The sequence below is a fragment of the Protobothrops mucrosquamatus genome, unplaced genomic scaffold (genome assembly GCF_001527695.2).
Source record: "Protobothrops mucrosquamatus isolate PMUCROS unplaced genomic scaffold, P.Mucros_1.0 scaffold4208, whole genome shotgun sequence".
Taxonomy (NCBI): domain Eukaryota; kingdom Metazoa; phylum Chordata; class Lepidosauria; order Squamata; family Viperidae; genus Protobothrops; species Protobothrops mucrosquamatus.
Genome location: NW_015390131.1, coordinates 81,591 through 98,489, shown reverse-complemented (window position 1 = coordinate 98,489; position 16,899 = coordinate 81,591). Strand labels below are relative to the sequence as shown.

Here is a 16,899-nt window from a genome sequence, read left to right as displayed (position 1 = left end):
ATTCTTGGCCAAGAGACTCTCTTGAATAACAGAACAGAACAACAGACTTGAAAGGGATCTTGGAGGTCTTCTAGTCCAACCCCCTGCTCAGGCAGGAAACCCTATACCATTTCGGACAAATGGCTGTCCAGTCTCTTCTTAAAGACTTCCAGTGTTGGAGCATTCACCGCTTCTGGAGGCAGGTTGTTCCACTGGTTAATTGTTCTAACTGTCAGGAAGTTTCTCCTTAGTTCTAGGTTGCTTCTCTCTTTGGTTAGGTGCTTTGGAGAATAGCTTGACTGCCTCTTCTCTGTGATAACCCCTCAAGTACTGGAAGCTATGTCTAGTCCCTCTCTTCATTACACTAGACCAGGGGTAGGCAACCTTGGCTCATGGACTTCAACTCCCAGAATTCCTGAGCCAGCCATGCTGAGGGGAAAGGGAGTTTCCATGCTGAGCCATGCTGGCTCAGGAATTCTGGGAGTTGAAGTCCACAAGTCATAAAAGAGCCAAGGTTGCCTACCCCTGCACTAGACATTCCCAGTTCCCACAACCATTCATCGTATGTTTTATCCTCCAGTCCCCTAATCATCTTTCTGACTCTCCTCTTCACTCTAAGTCTCAACATCCTTTTTCTATTTTTTTTTTTTGTAATTAACTTGTAATTTACAAAGACAATTCACAGGTATTTCTCCCTAGCCAGGTCCCTTCCATCCTATCTTTTCCTGGGGGGAAATCTACACAAAATGTTTTCCCGCTCTTTTGGTGCAGGAGAACAAAATCTGCTCCCTACGTCTGCCAGGTTTTGCAGGAAAAGTTGGCTATCTAAAACAAAGAAACGTGGACATGAAATTGACCTGTCCAGTATGGCCCTTTAGGTTTTTTTTTTTTCTCTTTAAAGTGATTTTTTTTTTCATGCACCCATTCATGCGCTACCTTCTTCACGCCTTGAGGTTTCAAAACGGGCCTGGCTGCATTTCCGACAGACGTCAATCTCCGAACTGCAGCAAAATAAGTTCGTCACCGAGAATTGTGACTCAGCAGAAATACAGGTTCTCTCCTCTCTCCCTTTCTTTTCTTACCAGTAGAGTCAACAGCTACTACCAGGTGCAGGTTTGCTGTTGCAATATCTGCTCCGGGTTGGAACAAAAGAGTAGGCCAGCCGATCCCTCCCCACCGCATTTTACAGGCGGTTCTCAACTTACGACCACAATTGAGCCCGACTTTTCCTTTGCTAAGCAGGACAGGCTCCAGTTTACGACCTTTCTTGCCACAGTTGTTAAGTGAATCACTGCAGCGAATAGCAATAGCACTTAGACTTGTATACCGCTTCACGGTGCTTTTACAGCCCTCTTTAAGTGGCTAACAGAGTCAGCATATTTGCCCACCAACAAATGGGCCCTCATTTTACCGACCTCGGAAGGACGGAAGGCTGAGTCGACCATGAGCCGGTGAAAATCGAACTCCTGACAGTGGGCAGAGTCTGCCTGCAATAGTAATAGCAGTAGCACTTAGACTTATATACCGCTTCACAGTGTTTTACAGCCCTCTAAGTGGTTTACAGAGTCAGCATATGCCCCCCCCAACAATCTGGGTCCTCATTTTACCAACCTCGGAAGGACGGAAGGCTAAGTTGACTTTGAGCCAGGATCGAACTCCTGGCAGTGGGCAGAGTTTGCTTGCAATATTCCGTTCTAACCACTGCACCGCCACCACAAGTTAGTAACATGATTATTAAGTGAATCTGGCTTACCCCATTGACTTTGCTTGTCAGAAAGTCACAACAGGTGGATCACAGGACCCCGGGACATTGTGACCGTCATAAATATGAACCAGTTGCCAAGCATCCAAATTTTGATCATGTGACCCTGGGGATGCTGCAACAGACGTGTGAAAACTGGTCATAGCCGTGTTCCAATATCTCAGGGGCTGCCCCAAAGAAGAGGGAGTCAAGCTATTCTCCAAAGCGCCTGAAGGCAGGACAAGAAGCAACGGATGGAAACTCATCAAGGAGAGAAGCAACCTAGAACTAAGGAGAAACTTCCTGACAGTTAGAACAATTAACCAGTGGAACAACCTGTGAATGCTCCAACACTGGAACAACCTGCCTCCAGAAGCTGTGAATGCTCCAACACTGGAAGTTTTTAAGAAGAGACTGGACAGCCATTTGTCTGAAATGGTATAGGGTTTCCTGCCTGGGCAGGGGGTTGGACTAGATGACCTCCAAGGTCCCTTCCACCTTTATTATTATTATTATTACTACTACTACTACTATTATTATTATTAGGATGTGGTTTATATTGGTCTTTTGTTGACGTGGTGCTTTCCCAGTGGACTGTGAATCCTGGGTGATTGTCTCCAATTTAGGGCACCTGACTGGGAAATCTGTGCCATACAAGGTTAAATAAGCAATGGTCCAGATCTCACGTGCCTTTCATGTGCCTTTCAGTCAATTGCAGAAGCCGTTTATTGCTGCTGGAAGTGGATCCACGTAAAACCCACTTGCTCCCCAACAAGTGGGATACGGGCGCCATCTTGTGTCCCGTCTGTATACAGGACAGAAGAAAGTCAAATAAAATGGGTTAAATCAAATTGTGTGGGGTTTGGGATTATTATTATTATTATTATTATTATTAATAATAATAATAATAAAGTTGGAAGGGACCTTCGAGGTCATCTAGTCCAACCCCCTGCTCAGGCAGGAAACCCTATACCATTTTGGACAAATGGCTGTCCAATCTCTTCTTAAAAACTTCCAGTGTTGGTGCATTCACCACTTCTGGAGGCAAGCAGTTCCACTGATTAATTGTTCTAACTGTCAGGAAGTTTCTCCTTAGTTCTACGTTGCTTCTCTCCTTGATTAGTTTCCATCCGTTGCTTTTTGTCCGGCCTTCAGGTGGTTTGGAGAATAGCTTGACTCCCTCTTCTTTGGGGCAGCCCCTGAGATATTGGAAGACTGCTATCATGTCCCCCCTCGTCCTTCTCTTTCTTAGACTAGACATACCCATTCCAGCAACCGTTCCTCATATGTTTTAGCCTCCAATCCCCTAATCATCTTTGTTGCTCTTCTCTGCACTCTTTCTAGAGTCTCAACATCTTTTTTTACATTGTGATGACTAAATAGCTTATATGACAGTAACATGTCACAAAAATTGAGTAAATACAGGTAGTCCTCGACTTACAACAGTTCACTTAGGGACTGTCTGAAGTTACAACGGCACTGAAAAAAGTGACTTAGGACCGTTTTTCACACTTACGACCTTTGCAGTTATCCCCAGGGTCACGGGATCAAAAGTCAGACGCTTGGCAACGGCCTCATATTTGTGACGGTCGCGGTGTCCCCGGGGGTCACGTGATCCCCTTTTGCGACCTTCTGACAAGCCAAGTCAACAGGGGGAAGCCAGATTCACTCAACAACCGTGTTACTAACTTAACAACTGTAGTGATTCGCTTAACAAATGTGGCAAGAAAAGTCATAAAATAGGGGCAAAACTCAACCAATTTCTCACTTGGCAACATAAATCTGGGGCTCAGTTGTGGCCTGTACTCATGTTTTTCAACTTTGGTGACTTTTAAGGTGTGTGGAAATTCACCTCCCAGAATTCCCCACCCAGCATGCTATATCGTAGGGGAGCTGTGCTAGTTATGGAGCAGCCAAAAATGAATGAGTTGTAGTTCACAAAGCTTTATGTCTTTTAATAAAATAAAATGTGTAACTCTGAAAAAGTGCTATTAGATAGCTTCAGAGTTTTTTGGTTTATTGTGCAGAAACAACGCACTAAGACTTGGTCGACTGACACTGTTGGGTTGCCAAACGCAGGCCGGTTGCCAAGTGCGATATATAAGTTACTTTTTCCAGTACCATACCTTCAAACAGTCACTAAGTGAATGGTTGTAAGTCAAGGACTTCCTGTGCCCCATATTGTTGCTGTAGAAAAAAAAACCTGAGTATTCACCCAGGAAGATGTCATAAATTAATGACTATATTCAGTACAATACATACAAAAGCAGGAATGTAGAAAATATATAGGCTGGTGAATGAAAAGAGCCCGCTTCAATCATCGAGGGTGCCTGATGTGATTCAAAGCTGAACCCCAGATCCCCTTTGAAATATTTGTCATTACAGAAAAATATGATAAGGGAACAATCTACCTGTTGCTACATATCTTGACAGCAGCCAGGCTTGCCTTTGCGCAAAAATGGAAGAGTAAGGAAATTCCCACAGAGGAAGAGTTAATACATAAAATTTTAGCATGTGCAGAAATGGACAGGCTCACAATGATATTAAAAGATAAATGTGGATCAATTTTTTTTTGAAACCTGGGATAAATTTTACCGCTGGAGGAATTTGAAAAGGACGGCTGGGATTAAAGACGAATGATAAGATAGAAATGTATGTCACTTTAGAATAGATAATGTATATAAAATTTAATGTATATGTAGAGATAATGAATTGATTGTTAAATATGATACAATCTGATAAGAATGTATATACTGGAATGTCACGTCAAATCCAATGTTTGTTTGTTTTTTTTAATTGTTTTATAAATAAAAAGTTTTAAAATTTAAAAAAAAAAAAAGAAAAGAAATATTTGTCATTGAACGTACTTCCTCCATCGAAAATGTGCACCTCCTAGGAAGTGCCTCCGTGGGTATGGAAGTTCTGGCACTGGCAAGGCACTACAGAATCCATGTGCTTCCGTTGGGATGGGTGCCCGGTAGCCCATCCTCAATCGCGGTTTTGATCCTCTTGGAAAAGGCACGGAGAACGTACGGGCTTTGGGGGATCAGAGGTTGCTGTAGCTGGCAATCACTTGTTCCAAGGTGGTGAAACAGCCCAGAAAATCTTCTTCTTCAATTCCAAATTTTGAATACTGGTGGATGTAAGCCCTGCGTGGAAGGAACAAGAGGCTTTGGTGAGCAAGAGAGTCCGGCCCGGATCAAATTATCCATGGCTCCTTGGAGGGAGAGTAATGGGACGCCAATTAATTGTGGGCAGAATACAATGTTGGCTTGGATTAATGTTACAGATTGAAACACGCGTAAACGAATAGAATAGAAAATAGACTAGAAAATAGACTAGAAAATAGAATAGAGACAGAATAGTGACAGAATAAGAGAGTTGGTAGGGACCTTGGAGGTCATCTAGTCCAGCCCCCTGCTCAAGCATGAGAACCTATACCGTCTCAGAAAATTAATCAGTGGAACAACCAGGCTTGCAATTACCAGTAGTCCTCCTTACAATCATAATTGAGCCTGGCAATCACATGAGGCCGGGAGCAGCAACTGTTGTAAGTACATTCCAGTTGCCAAGCAATTTTTGCCAGTTTTGATCACATGACCACGGGGGATGCTAGAGTGGTCAGAAGAGGAAAAAATGGTCATAAGTCACTGTTTTCAGTGCTGTTGTAACTTTGAACCATCACTAAATGGATGGTTGTTAAGTTGACGGCTGCCTGTAGTGCAATTTATACTTCCCATGTTCAGAGCATGTGCTTTCCCTGGTCCCACTCACCACTCCCACCAAAACAACTACATGGAAACTAAGCAAGGAGAGAAGCAACCTAGAACTAAGGAGAAACTTCCTGACAGTTAGAACAATTAACCAGTGGAACAACCTGCCTCCAGAAGCGGTGAATGCTCCAACCCTGGAAGTTTTTAAGAAGAGACTAGACAGCCATTTGTCTGAAATGGTATAGGGTTTCCTGCCTGAGCAGGGGGTTGGACTCGATGACCTCCAAGGTCCCTTCCAACTTTATTACTACTACTACTACTACTACTACTACTACTACTACTACTACTACTACTACTACTACTACTACTACTACTACTACTGATCAAAGCACAGTCAGCCAAATGTTCAGACTGGATTTGGCATTTTTGTCTACCTATTGAGTCCTTCCCAAGGACCTGGGATAGGCAGATGTGGATGTTTGATGGTATTACAGATCTCATCGCAGGATGGAAGCAGTTCCTAGTAAGGCTGCCTTTTGCAATTGACTAATGGCAAATTTGTCAATGCCGATGATGGTGTCCAAGTGGTGCTCCAGTTGTTTTGGGATTGCACCCAAGGCGCCTATTACGATTGGTACTATCCTTGCTTGCCTTTGCCACAGTCTTTCTATTTCTGTTTGTAGGTCTTTGTATTTTGTTATCTTCTCCAGTTCTTTCTCGTCTATTCTGCTGTCTCCAGGCATCATCACCATCATCACCACCACCACCACCACCACCACCACCACCACCACCACCACCACCACCATCATCATCATCATCATCATCATCATTATTATTATTATTATTATTATTATTATTATTATTATATCGGCCCAAATTATTATTATTATTATTATTTTTAAAAAAAAAACGAATTTAATTCTTTTCAACTTACTTGGAAGCAAACATTTTCCAGGCTTTTCCCACTAGGCTGTTGAGCGGATTGAGCAAAAACTGGCTATTGCTGACCAGACAGGCTGATTTTTCATACTTGTTAAAAGCTCTGGGCGTCCTCCAGATGCGCAAGGCCTCCGGAGGGTTCAGCCAGGAAGTGTACAAAGCTGGATCTTGGAAGCCCCCTGTAAGAGACAAGAAAGGGGCGCATTAGATCGGAGGATTACAGGCTCATTCTCATTCAGCAACCACAAATGGGACTAGCAACTTGGTTGCTAACTAAGCAGAAAAACATGCAACGGCGACTCAGCTTATGACCTTACAGGTAATCCTCAATTTACAACAGTTCATTTAGTGTTCGTTCAAAGTTACAACAGCACTGAGAAAAGCGACTTAGGATCGTTTTTCACACTCACGACCGTTGCAGCATCCCCACGATCACGTGATCAAAATTCGGAGGCTTGGCAACTGATTCACATTTATGACGGTTGCAGTGTCCCCAGAGTTGTGTGATTCCCCTTTTGGGGACCTTCTGACAAGCAAAGTCAAGTATGAAGCCAACAACCGTGTCACTAACCTAACAATGGCAGTGATTCACTTAACAATTGAGGCCAGAAAAGTCGTAAAATGGGGCAAACATCACTTAACAACCGCCTCACTTAGCCACAGAAATATTGGGCTCAGTTGTGGTGGTAAGTCAACCACTACCTGCATTTCCCCTGCAGTCGTTAAGCGAAGCAACACAGTCAGTGAGGGGAAAAACACACAACTGCAGCTTAAGATTTTGTTTCTGCCTTCTGCATTAACTCAGCTGCTCACAAAAGGAAATAGAATAGAATAGAGCTGGAAGGGACTTTGGAGGTCTTCTAGTCCAGCCCTCTGCTCAAGCAGGAGAACCTATACCGTCTCAGACAAATGACTATCTAGCCTCTTCTTAAAGACCTCCAGCGATGGGGCGCCCACGATTTCTGGTGGCAGGTTGTTCCACTGATTAATTGTTCTAACTGTCAGGAAGTTTCTCCTTAATTCCAGGTTGCTTCTCTCCTTGATCAGTTCCCAACCATTGTTTCTTGTCCTGCCCTCTGGTGCTTTGGAGAATAACATGACCCCCTCTTCTTTGGGACAGCCCCTCAAATACTGGAATACTGCTATCATGTCTCCCCTGTTTCTTCTTTTCTTTAGACTGGCCAGACCCAAGTCCCGCAGCCGTTCTTTGTATGTTTTAGTCTCCAGGCCTTGAATCATCTTAGTTGCTCTTCTCTGAATCTTTTCCAAACTCTCAACATCTTTTTTGTGATAAGGTGACCAAAATGGGCTGCAGTATTCCAGGTGTGGTCTTACTAGGGTATGAGCACCTGTCGTTTAGTGTGTGAGACTGACAATCCCGTGACTGCAGGACTGTGCAGTGAGTGTTAAGTGCCAGGGTTATTTTTTTTAGCAATGTCATAACTTTGAACATAATTGGGTATGTCTAATTTAATGAAGAGAAGGACGAGGGGGGACATGATAGCAGTCTTCCAATATCTCAGGGGCTGACCCAAAGAAGAAGAGGGAGTCAAGCTCTTCTCCTGAAGGCAGGACAAGAAGCAATGGAGGGAAACTAAGCAAGGAGAGAAGCAACCTAGAACTAAGGAGAAACTTCCTGACAATGAGAACAATTAACCAGTGGAACTACCTGCCTCCAGAAGCGGTGAATGCTCCAACACTGGAAGTTTTTAAGAAGAAACTGGACAGCCATTTGTCCAAAATGGTATAGGGTTACCTGCCTGATCAGGGGGTTGGACTAGATGATCTCCAAGGTCCTTTCCAACTTTACTATTATTATTATTTTATTATATGAACAGTCACTACAAAGGGCAGTTGGTAAGCAAGGAGTACCTGCTCAGGTTATCCTCGACTTATGACCACAATGGGAACAGAATTTATGTTGCTAAGCAAGGAGGCTGTTAAGTGAGTCAGAGCCAACCTAACTTTTTGTCGTGGTTGTTAAGCGAATCACTGCAGCTTTCAAGTCAATTGCGTGGTCATTAAGAGAATTCGACTTCTCCCGTTGACTTTCCTTGTCAGAGGCCAGCTGAGGTCACAAGGATGATCGCATGACCCCCAACAGTTATAAATACAACTTGACAACGGCAACCAGTCCTCACACTTACGACGCTGCAGCATCCCCACGGTCACTCGAACAAAATTTCGGCGCTTGGCAACCAGCTTATATTTACGACAGTTGCAGCATCGCCATTAGCGATTTTCCCAGCCTGCTTCCAACAAGCAATGGGGGGGGGGGGAAGCTGGATTCGCTTAATGACCATGTGATTCACTTAGCAACTGCAATGTTTAACAACTAGGGCAGTGATGGCCAACCTTTTAGAGACCGAGTGCCCAAAAACTGGCCTCGCCCCCGCTCTGCCCCCCCATCCCCCGCCCTGCCTGCCCACAGGACCACTCCCCGCTTCCAGGGCCCGCCGCAGATCGCCCAGGCAGCCAGCAGCGCTATGGTGGCCACACCCTCTGCCCGCATCCTGCAGCATCAACTGTGCACGATGGGGCGTGAGAGCAGAGTCTTGTCTATATTGCCTGGCTGCCATGTCCTTGGCTGCGCTGCTCCGTGTGGGCCACCCTCGGGGGCGACTCTCCTTCAGGGGGGCTGCTGGAGAGGAGGGGATCGCAGGGGGAGACGAGGCTGAGGCAATGGCATGTGTGCCCACAGAGAGGGCTCCGAGTGCTGCCTCTGGCACCCATGCCATAGATTCACCACCACTGAACTAGGGCAAAAAAAGGTTGTAAAATTGGCACCACTCACTCAGTAAAAATGCCTTGCTTAGCCATCAAAACCCTGGTTGTAATGTCACGGATTTTTTGTCCTTGACAAAATTTTGTCTCCATTCAACTCCTCCATTATTTCGAAAAGGAGCCAAGGGGGAGAAGTTAGCCAGGAGGAATGGTTTGTTGCAGCCACAGAGGAAAAGCGAACACCTGTTGTCGTTGCGTCTCACAATGCCACGCCCTTACCCAGGTCTGCACACTGTACGTCCTTGCCTCGCAGAGTGACCAAATTGGCAATCGAAGTATTGAAATTAGCCGCCCGATTTAACGAGGGCTTCTCAGCTGCAGGAAGTCTGCTGGTTGGAGGCCGCACCTGCCAGTCAATACCTGTGAAGGCAAGGTGAGCAGGAAGAGCAAGTTAAGTCACTCAAGGGCTACTTGTTATGGCCTCTTCCACATCTGGAGACATGCAGCTGGGATTCACCTTCTTCCATTTTGGCGTTTGCAATGAGCATCTGCCGGAGGTGTTTCAGGAGCCCAGGCCAAGCAAAGGTAGTGTAAGCAAGGGAATTTTCCGACATTTGAGGGATATTCCTGAGGCCTAGCACCTTGAACTCGGGATGGGGAACTAAAGCTTCCATCAGGTCCCCTGGAAAAAAGGAAACGAAGGTTAACAGCACGAATTTACACATTGATTTTATGACACACTGCGCCCCGATGGGCCTTAAATGGAAACTGTCATGGTAATAATTTAACAGCTAAAAAGCTTATGTTACATAATGATGTGATATAAAGTAATGTAAGATGATGCAATGATGGGAATGACTCAGCAGGGTCTGTGTCCCTTTAAGAGCCTGAGTATAAAAGGGAGGGCTTTGCTGGAGTCTCTCTCTCTCCTCCGTTTCCTGCTTTAACTGTTGTGTGTTGGATTCTGCTGTATTACCATGTGTATGTATATTTGTTCCTGGTGTATGTTATTGTAGATAGTGTAAGATAAACCACCATTTGATACAAGCTTCTGTTTAATGTGTTTACTCCTGGGTTATCTCATGCAATAAGACTTTGCATGCTCTGACAGAAATTATACAGGCAGTCCTCGACTTACAACCACAATCGAGCTCGAAATTTCCACTGGTATGCGAGACAGATCTTAAGTGAGTTTTGCCCCATTTTACCACCTTTTTGCCCCACTATTAAGTGAATCTCTGCAGTTGTTACATGAGTAACAAGGTTGTTAAGTGAACCCCCCCACTGACTTTGCTTGTCAGACGGTCGCAAAAGGGGGAAATCACGTGGCCCCGGGGACATTGCAGCCATCATAAATATGAGTTAAATTGCCAAGCGTCTGAATTTTGATCATGTGACCACGGGGGAATGCTGAAACATTCGTCAGTGTGAAAACAGTCAAAAGTCACTGAGCCATTAAAGGCGCTGATATGGAAGCCTAGTTGGCAAAGGAAGAAAGCTAGAATAAGGTTGAAAAAACTGGGATTTTGACTCATTAGAGGGGATCTTATATTGCCAATTAGAGGGTTAAAGGCAGATGTTGAGATAAGGGGAATTTTGGCTATTAGATTTCACGTGAAGTATTAATACTACTTTACAATGCCTTGGTAAGGCCACACTTGGAATACTGCATCCAGTTTTGGTCACCACGATGTAAAAAAGATGCTGAGACTCTAGAAAGAGTACAGAGAAGAGCAACAAAGATGATTAGGGGACTGGAGGCTAAAACATATAAGGAATGGTTGCTGGAATTGGGTATGTCTAGTTTAATGAAGAGAAGGACGAGGGGGGACATGATAGCAGTGTNTAAGAAGAGACTGGACAGCCATTTGTCCGAAATGGTGTAGGGTTTCCTGCCTGAGCAGGGGGTTGGACTTGATGACCTCCAAGGTCCCTTCCAACTTTATTATTATTATTATTATTATTATTATTATTATTATTATTATTATTATTATTATTATTATTATTATTATTATTATTATTATTATTATTATTATTATTATTATATTTGGAAACCAGTTGAAAATAAGGATTTTATCAGTTTAATATTTAAAAATTAGACTTAAAAGGGAAAAAAATTAAACATTATGAATATGTTTGATTTACTGATTAACCCAGGCAATATATATAATGGTTTTGATTTATTAAAGGGGATACTGTGTTATTAAGTAGATGATTTAATATGATGGGAAATAGATAACTCTTAGGAAATAGAACAAGATTATATTCAAATAGATAAAATATGTATTTTGGATATTATAGTTTGTTATGAAGTGAGATAAGAGAAAGTATGGTTACCCAAAGTCTGAAAATTATAAATATTAAAGGTTAAATGGGAATATTGATAAGAAATTAACAATTGAGTGAAAATCAATAACAGGATATGGATTGTTTATGAAGAGTGAATGTAATTAAGATAGGTATAAGCTGAAAATTTATTGATAAATGTAATAATGATGTTCTTATTGAGTTGATATAATTAGAAATGCATTAACCTGAATATGAGACAATAAATGTTAAGGGAAAAAAGAGAAGAAATATTTGATGTTGTAACCTGAGATTTGCACTAAGATTTTGTTATTGAACTATTGTAACCCCAGTCACCACGTTGCTTTTTAAATATTCACATGTAAAATTGGAAAATTAATAAAATATTATATATATATAAAAAAGTCACTGAGCCAGGACATCGCAACTATCATAAATATGAGTCCGTTGCCAAACGATCACATTTTGTGACCCCAGGGATGCTGCAACGGTCACAAGTGTGAACAACGGTCGTAAGACACTTTTTTTTGAATGCCGTTGTACCTCTGAACGGTCAGTAAACAAATGGTTGTAAGTTGAGGCCTACCTCTAGACTAGTATGGACCTTTTTACTAAGAAGAGGAGGACAGAACAAGCTGATTTTTATTTTCTGCTTTATTTTGGTTTTGCGCTGCATCAGAGGATGATTTTGAGGGAAATCGTAAAATGGGGCAAAGCACACTTAACAAATGTTTCACTTAGCAACAGAAATTCTGGGCTCAACTGTGGTCGTATGTTGAAGACTACCTGTATTTATGACAGTTTAAGGGTCCCGGAGTCATGTGATTACCTTTTGTGACCTTCTGACAGTTAGAACAATTAACCAGTGGAACAACCTGCCTCCAGAAGCTGTGAATGCTCCATCAATGAGGGTTTTTAAGAAGAGACTGGACAGCCATTTGTCTGAAATGGTATAGTGTTTCCTGCCTCGGCAGGGGGTTGGACTAGAAGACCTCCAAGGTCCCTTCCAACTCTGTTACTCTGTTAGTCTCAACTCTGACTTGAAGAGGTATGGACTTCAACTCCCAGAATTCCCCAGCTAGCATGGGAGAACTATGACCCCCTTCATGACTTGTGGACTTCAACTCCCAGAATTCCTCAGCCAGCATGGGGGAACTATAGCCCCTTTATGACTTGTGGACTTCAAGTCCCAGAATTCCTCAGCCAGCCATGCTGAGGAGAAATGGAGAGGTTTCCATGCTGAGCCATACCTCTTCAAGTCGCCAAGCTTGAGAAACACTGGGCTAGACAGTTTTCAGAAGGAGCAACTAAATACCTAGAGGTGACCTGCTGTAGTGAGCCGCCCCTTCAGAGGAGTAGGCCGGCTGGAAGACGCTACCCAGCTGATGTGCGATCACTCGATTGACATCCTGGAAAGAAATCTGCTTGATGTTCATCAGCTGCAGGCAGATCTTATGGACGGCGTCGTTCTCGTGCACCAGAAGAGCATCCGAAGATTGGTATAAGTGGGAGAGCGTCAAGACGGAGTTGTAATTTTGGACAATCACCTTGAGAAGAGAGGAAGAGAGAGGAGCGGCTTTAGATACACAGAGTCCCTGACTCAGGACCGCAATTGAGCCCAACATTTTCACTACGAAGCGAGGAATTTGTGAAATGAGTTGTGCCTCATTTTACGACAGTTTTTCACAGTCGTTGAATTGCTGCAGTTGTTATGTGAATCGCAGGGTTGCGAAGCGAATCTGGCTTCCCCCATTGTCAAGAAGGAAACTTTGGCAGCTATTAGAGTAAAGGGGGGGAGGTGTTGCTTTAGAATGGGTTAGATGGAGAAGGGAAACCTCTACGATTCCGTTGAAGACCTCGAGAGCCTGAAACCTTTCCAAGGACACTGCAGCAGGTGTGGAGAGGCAGCAGACAGTTCCCATAACAAAGTGAAATTGTTTACATGGACTAGGAGGTTGACTGGAAAAAATATTGTTTAATTCTATGAACTGGGGTCTGGGAACCTCAGAGTTATGCATTACTTCCCCCCCCCCAAATCCCAGGGAAGCCTCCATACTCACAATTTTTTTCAGGGCCACCCACCCTGCACCACCTCCTGCCCTTAGAGTTCTTTTCACCCCTAAGTAAGAAAATCGGGCACCCTCCAGCCAAGATCTGGGACACTCACCTCTCCGGTTCCGTACGGCCAGATAACATGGTTGAGCAGGAAGGAGTGTGGATAAGCCTCTCGTAGGGCTGCCGTCACAAAGGCCCCCAGGCCTGACCCCGTCCCACCAGCCATGCTCATGATCATCAAGAAGCCTCCGAGCCGGTCGCACTTCTCTGCTTCCGTCTGAATGAGGTTCATGATCGCCTCTTCGTGTTTGGGGCCGTGGACGCGGTAACTGGGCAGAATTCGGGAAAGGAAAAAAGGAGAACCCGTGGATGGGTTACATTGTGCTAGAAACAAACCGCCTGACGTGATAAAGTAAAGAATTATTGGAAACAGATACATACTTGGCTAGGAGAACATGTTGATTTTAAACCTGAACTTTTTTTTATTAGGTATAATGCCAGAAAAGATTCACAAACAAAGTTTATATTTGACTTTGCATGTCAAAACAGCGGCAAGAATTATATTTGCGCAGCACTGGAAAAAATGAAGGCATGCTACCAGATGGAAGAAATAATTCAAAAAAATACTAGAATGCACAGAGATGGACAGATTGACTATGAGACTGAAAGAAAAAGAAGAAACGGACTATTATCAAACCTGGGACTTATTTTACCATTGGCTAGAGCAGTGGTTCTCAACCTTTTTAATGCCGCGATCCCCAACCGGTCGTAAGTCGAGGACTAAACCGGTCGTAAGTTGAGGACTAAACCGGTCATAAGTCGAGGACTAAACCGGTCGTAAGTCGAGGACTACCCAACCGGTCGTAAGTCGAGGACTTTCCCTGCCCGGGAGCGCCACACATGCGTGGTTCCGCCCCCTGCGCCGGCCGAGGCGTAGCTGGCAAACGGCAGAGATGGAGCAGACCGACCACCAGCTGGCCCAGCCCAAGGGAGGTAAGGCACCTGCCGGAAAAGGGGAAAAAAATGGTGGACAGCCTTGCTTGGCGACCCCCGTGAAATGGTCGATCGACCCCAAATGGGGTCGCGACCCATAGGTTGAGAACCACTGGGCTAGAGGAAAGAAGAAAGGATAAGGAATTAAATACGTATTAGCATGAAAACTCAGACAGCACGTTGGTTGCAAAATTACCACTATATGTATGGAAAAAATGAATAAAAAACTTCTATAAAAAAAAAAACCTGCCTGGTTACAGGGAGTCCTCTACTTACGTCCACAACCGAGCCCAAAATTTCCACGGCTAATCGAAATGGTTGTTAACATTTTAAAACAATCAAAACGTTTTAAACCATAAAAAGCAAAAAAATATCCAAAATAAATATACACAGCCAGCCGAGATACTTGGCCAGTTAACAATACAGATCCTTCCTCGATTTATAATCGCAATCGAGCCCAACGTTTCCGTTGCTAAGCAAGACAGTTGTTAAGTGAGTTTTGCCCCATTTTACGACCTTTCTTGCCACAGTTGCTAAGTGAATCACTGCAGTGGTTAAGTGAATAACACGGTTGTTAAGTGGATCTGGCTCCCCCTATTGACTTTGTTTGTCAGAAGGTGGCAAAAGGGGATCACATGATCCCGGGACACTCAATCATCTTCAATATGAGCCAGTTGCCAAGCAACCGAATTTTGATCACGTGACCAAGGGGATACTGCAAAGGTCGTCAGTGTGAAAACTGATCATAAGTCGCTTTTTTTCAGTGCTGCTGTAACTTTGAACGGTCACTAAATAAACGGTTGTTGAGGACAACCTATACATAAATCCGGGGAGGCCTCAAAAGCTGTAAAAAAGCAGAATCAGAATTCATTGAGGCAACGTAGCTGGCAGGCTGAGTGGCTACAGGTAGCTTTCAATACACAATCATAAAGAAGCTTGGAATTTCTGCTGTATGTCGTGATGGTCGTAAGTCAAGGCACCCATGTAATTGGACCCCATTTTACAGGGTTTTTTCCAGCAGTTAATGCCACGGTCTTTAAGTGAACATCGTTGTATGTTTATAGGGTGGTACAGGGTTTTCTGCCTGAGCAGACGGTTGGACTAGTCCAGGGGTAGGCAACCTGGGCTCTTTTATGACTCGTGGACTTCAACTCCCAGAATTCCTGAGCCGGCCATGTTGAGGAGAAAGGGAGAGGTTTCCATGCTGAGCAATGCTGGCTCAGGAATTCTGGGAGTTGAAGTCCACAAGTCATAAAAGAGCCAAGGTTGCCTACCCCTGGAATAGAACATGGATCCCCAACCTGTGGGCCGTGGCCCACTGGCCACTGGGCAGGCTGGCCAGTGTGCGTGTGCGGAACACCCCTCACTTGTGCCAGTGCTGTGGTTGCGGGGTGCAAAAACAGGACCCCACACCACGGGGCGCAAAAACAGGACATCGCAGCGCCTAGGGGAGCGAAAATGGGACACTGCTGCACCAAAACAGGACGCCACCGTGGTGCATCAGGGTGCGAAAATGGGATGCCGCCGCACTGCAGGGCGCAAAAATGGACCGCCACTGCGCTGCAAGGCATAAAAACAGCCACCGCCGTGCCACGCAGAAACAAGGTGATGTGCCCCGCAGGAACAGGGCAGGGCTAGTATCACGTGGGCGCTAGCCCCGCCCCGTTTATGGCTTACACGTGCTCGCTGCTCCATGCGCACATGTAAAATGCTTCCCCCTCCCTTTTCCTCCGGTCCACCAACCGACAAAACTAGAAGACCTCCAAGGTCCCTTCCAACTCTCTTATTCTCTTGTAAAGTTAATCTTTGCTTAGTTGCAAAACAGCAGGCTTCTTTCGGCCGCTGTGCTTTGAAGAACCCATTGGAGAAATAAATAAAAAGAGTTCTTCATTTGGAGGGCAATCACACATACCCATTTGCCCAATTGTTTCCAGATCCTTGTTTCTGACAGAAGGCAGACTGGGGGCCGTATCTCCAGTTCCCAGTTCTTGAGGCGGAGGATAAAGTCTGGTTGATCACTTTGGGTTCCATGTCGACCAGAACAGCCCGGGCAACCATACCTAAGTAGGAAAAAAAGAAAAATGGGGGGAAAAAACACCCCTTTTTACAATCCTGTATTGAAAAACAAAACAGGAAATACAGGCACAAGTCTTACGACCACAAGTGAGCCCAAAATTTCTGTTCTTAAGTGATACATTTGTTAAGTGAGTTTTTTTTTTTTTTTTTTTTTTATTGAAAATTTTTAAAATTTTTACAACATATCTCCCCACCTCCCTCGAACCCCACCCTTCCCCACCCCCCTCCCTTCCCCCCGACTTCCCAGAGCTACACACAGGGTTTACAATACAATAATTATATTCTGTCTTAAATTATGTTACCCTTAAATTAACAAATCTAAAACATCCTTTAGCTCCCTAAACAATATATCAAATTTATTACAAAATATTT

The 16,899-nt window shown here is 44.2% G+C and overlaps 1 protein-coding gene across 1 annotated transcript in view; it reads right to left on the bottom strand.

Moving 5' to 3' along the window:
• Positions 1–4,577: 4,577 nt before the first annotated feature.
• Positions 4,578–16,899, bottom strand: part of TUBD1 (tubulin delta 1) — a 17,915-nt gene continuing 5,593 nt past the window's right edge. The window contains exons 2-8 of the mRNA XM_015828078.1: positions 16,364–16,511; positions 13,571–13,787; positions 12,719–12,950; positions 9,614–9,778; positions 9,376–9,516; positions 6,368–6,551; positions 4,578–4,869 (exon numbers count right to left, since the gene is read on the bottom strand). Coding sequence (XP_015683564.1) covers positions 4,767–4,869; positions 6,368–6,551; positions 9,376–9,516; positions 9,614–9,778; positions 12,719–12,950; positions 13,571–13,787; positions 16,364–16,511 — 1,190 coding nt within the window. The 3' untranslated portion in view covers positions 4,578–4,766. The remainder of the gene's footprint in view (positions 4,870–6,367; positions 6,552–9,375; positions 9,517–9,613; positions 9,779–12,718; positions 12,951–13,570; positions 13,788–16,363; positions 16,512–16,899) is intronic.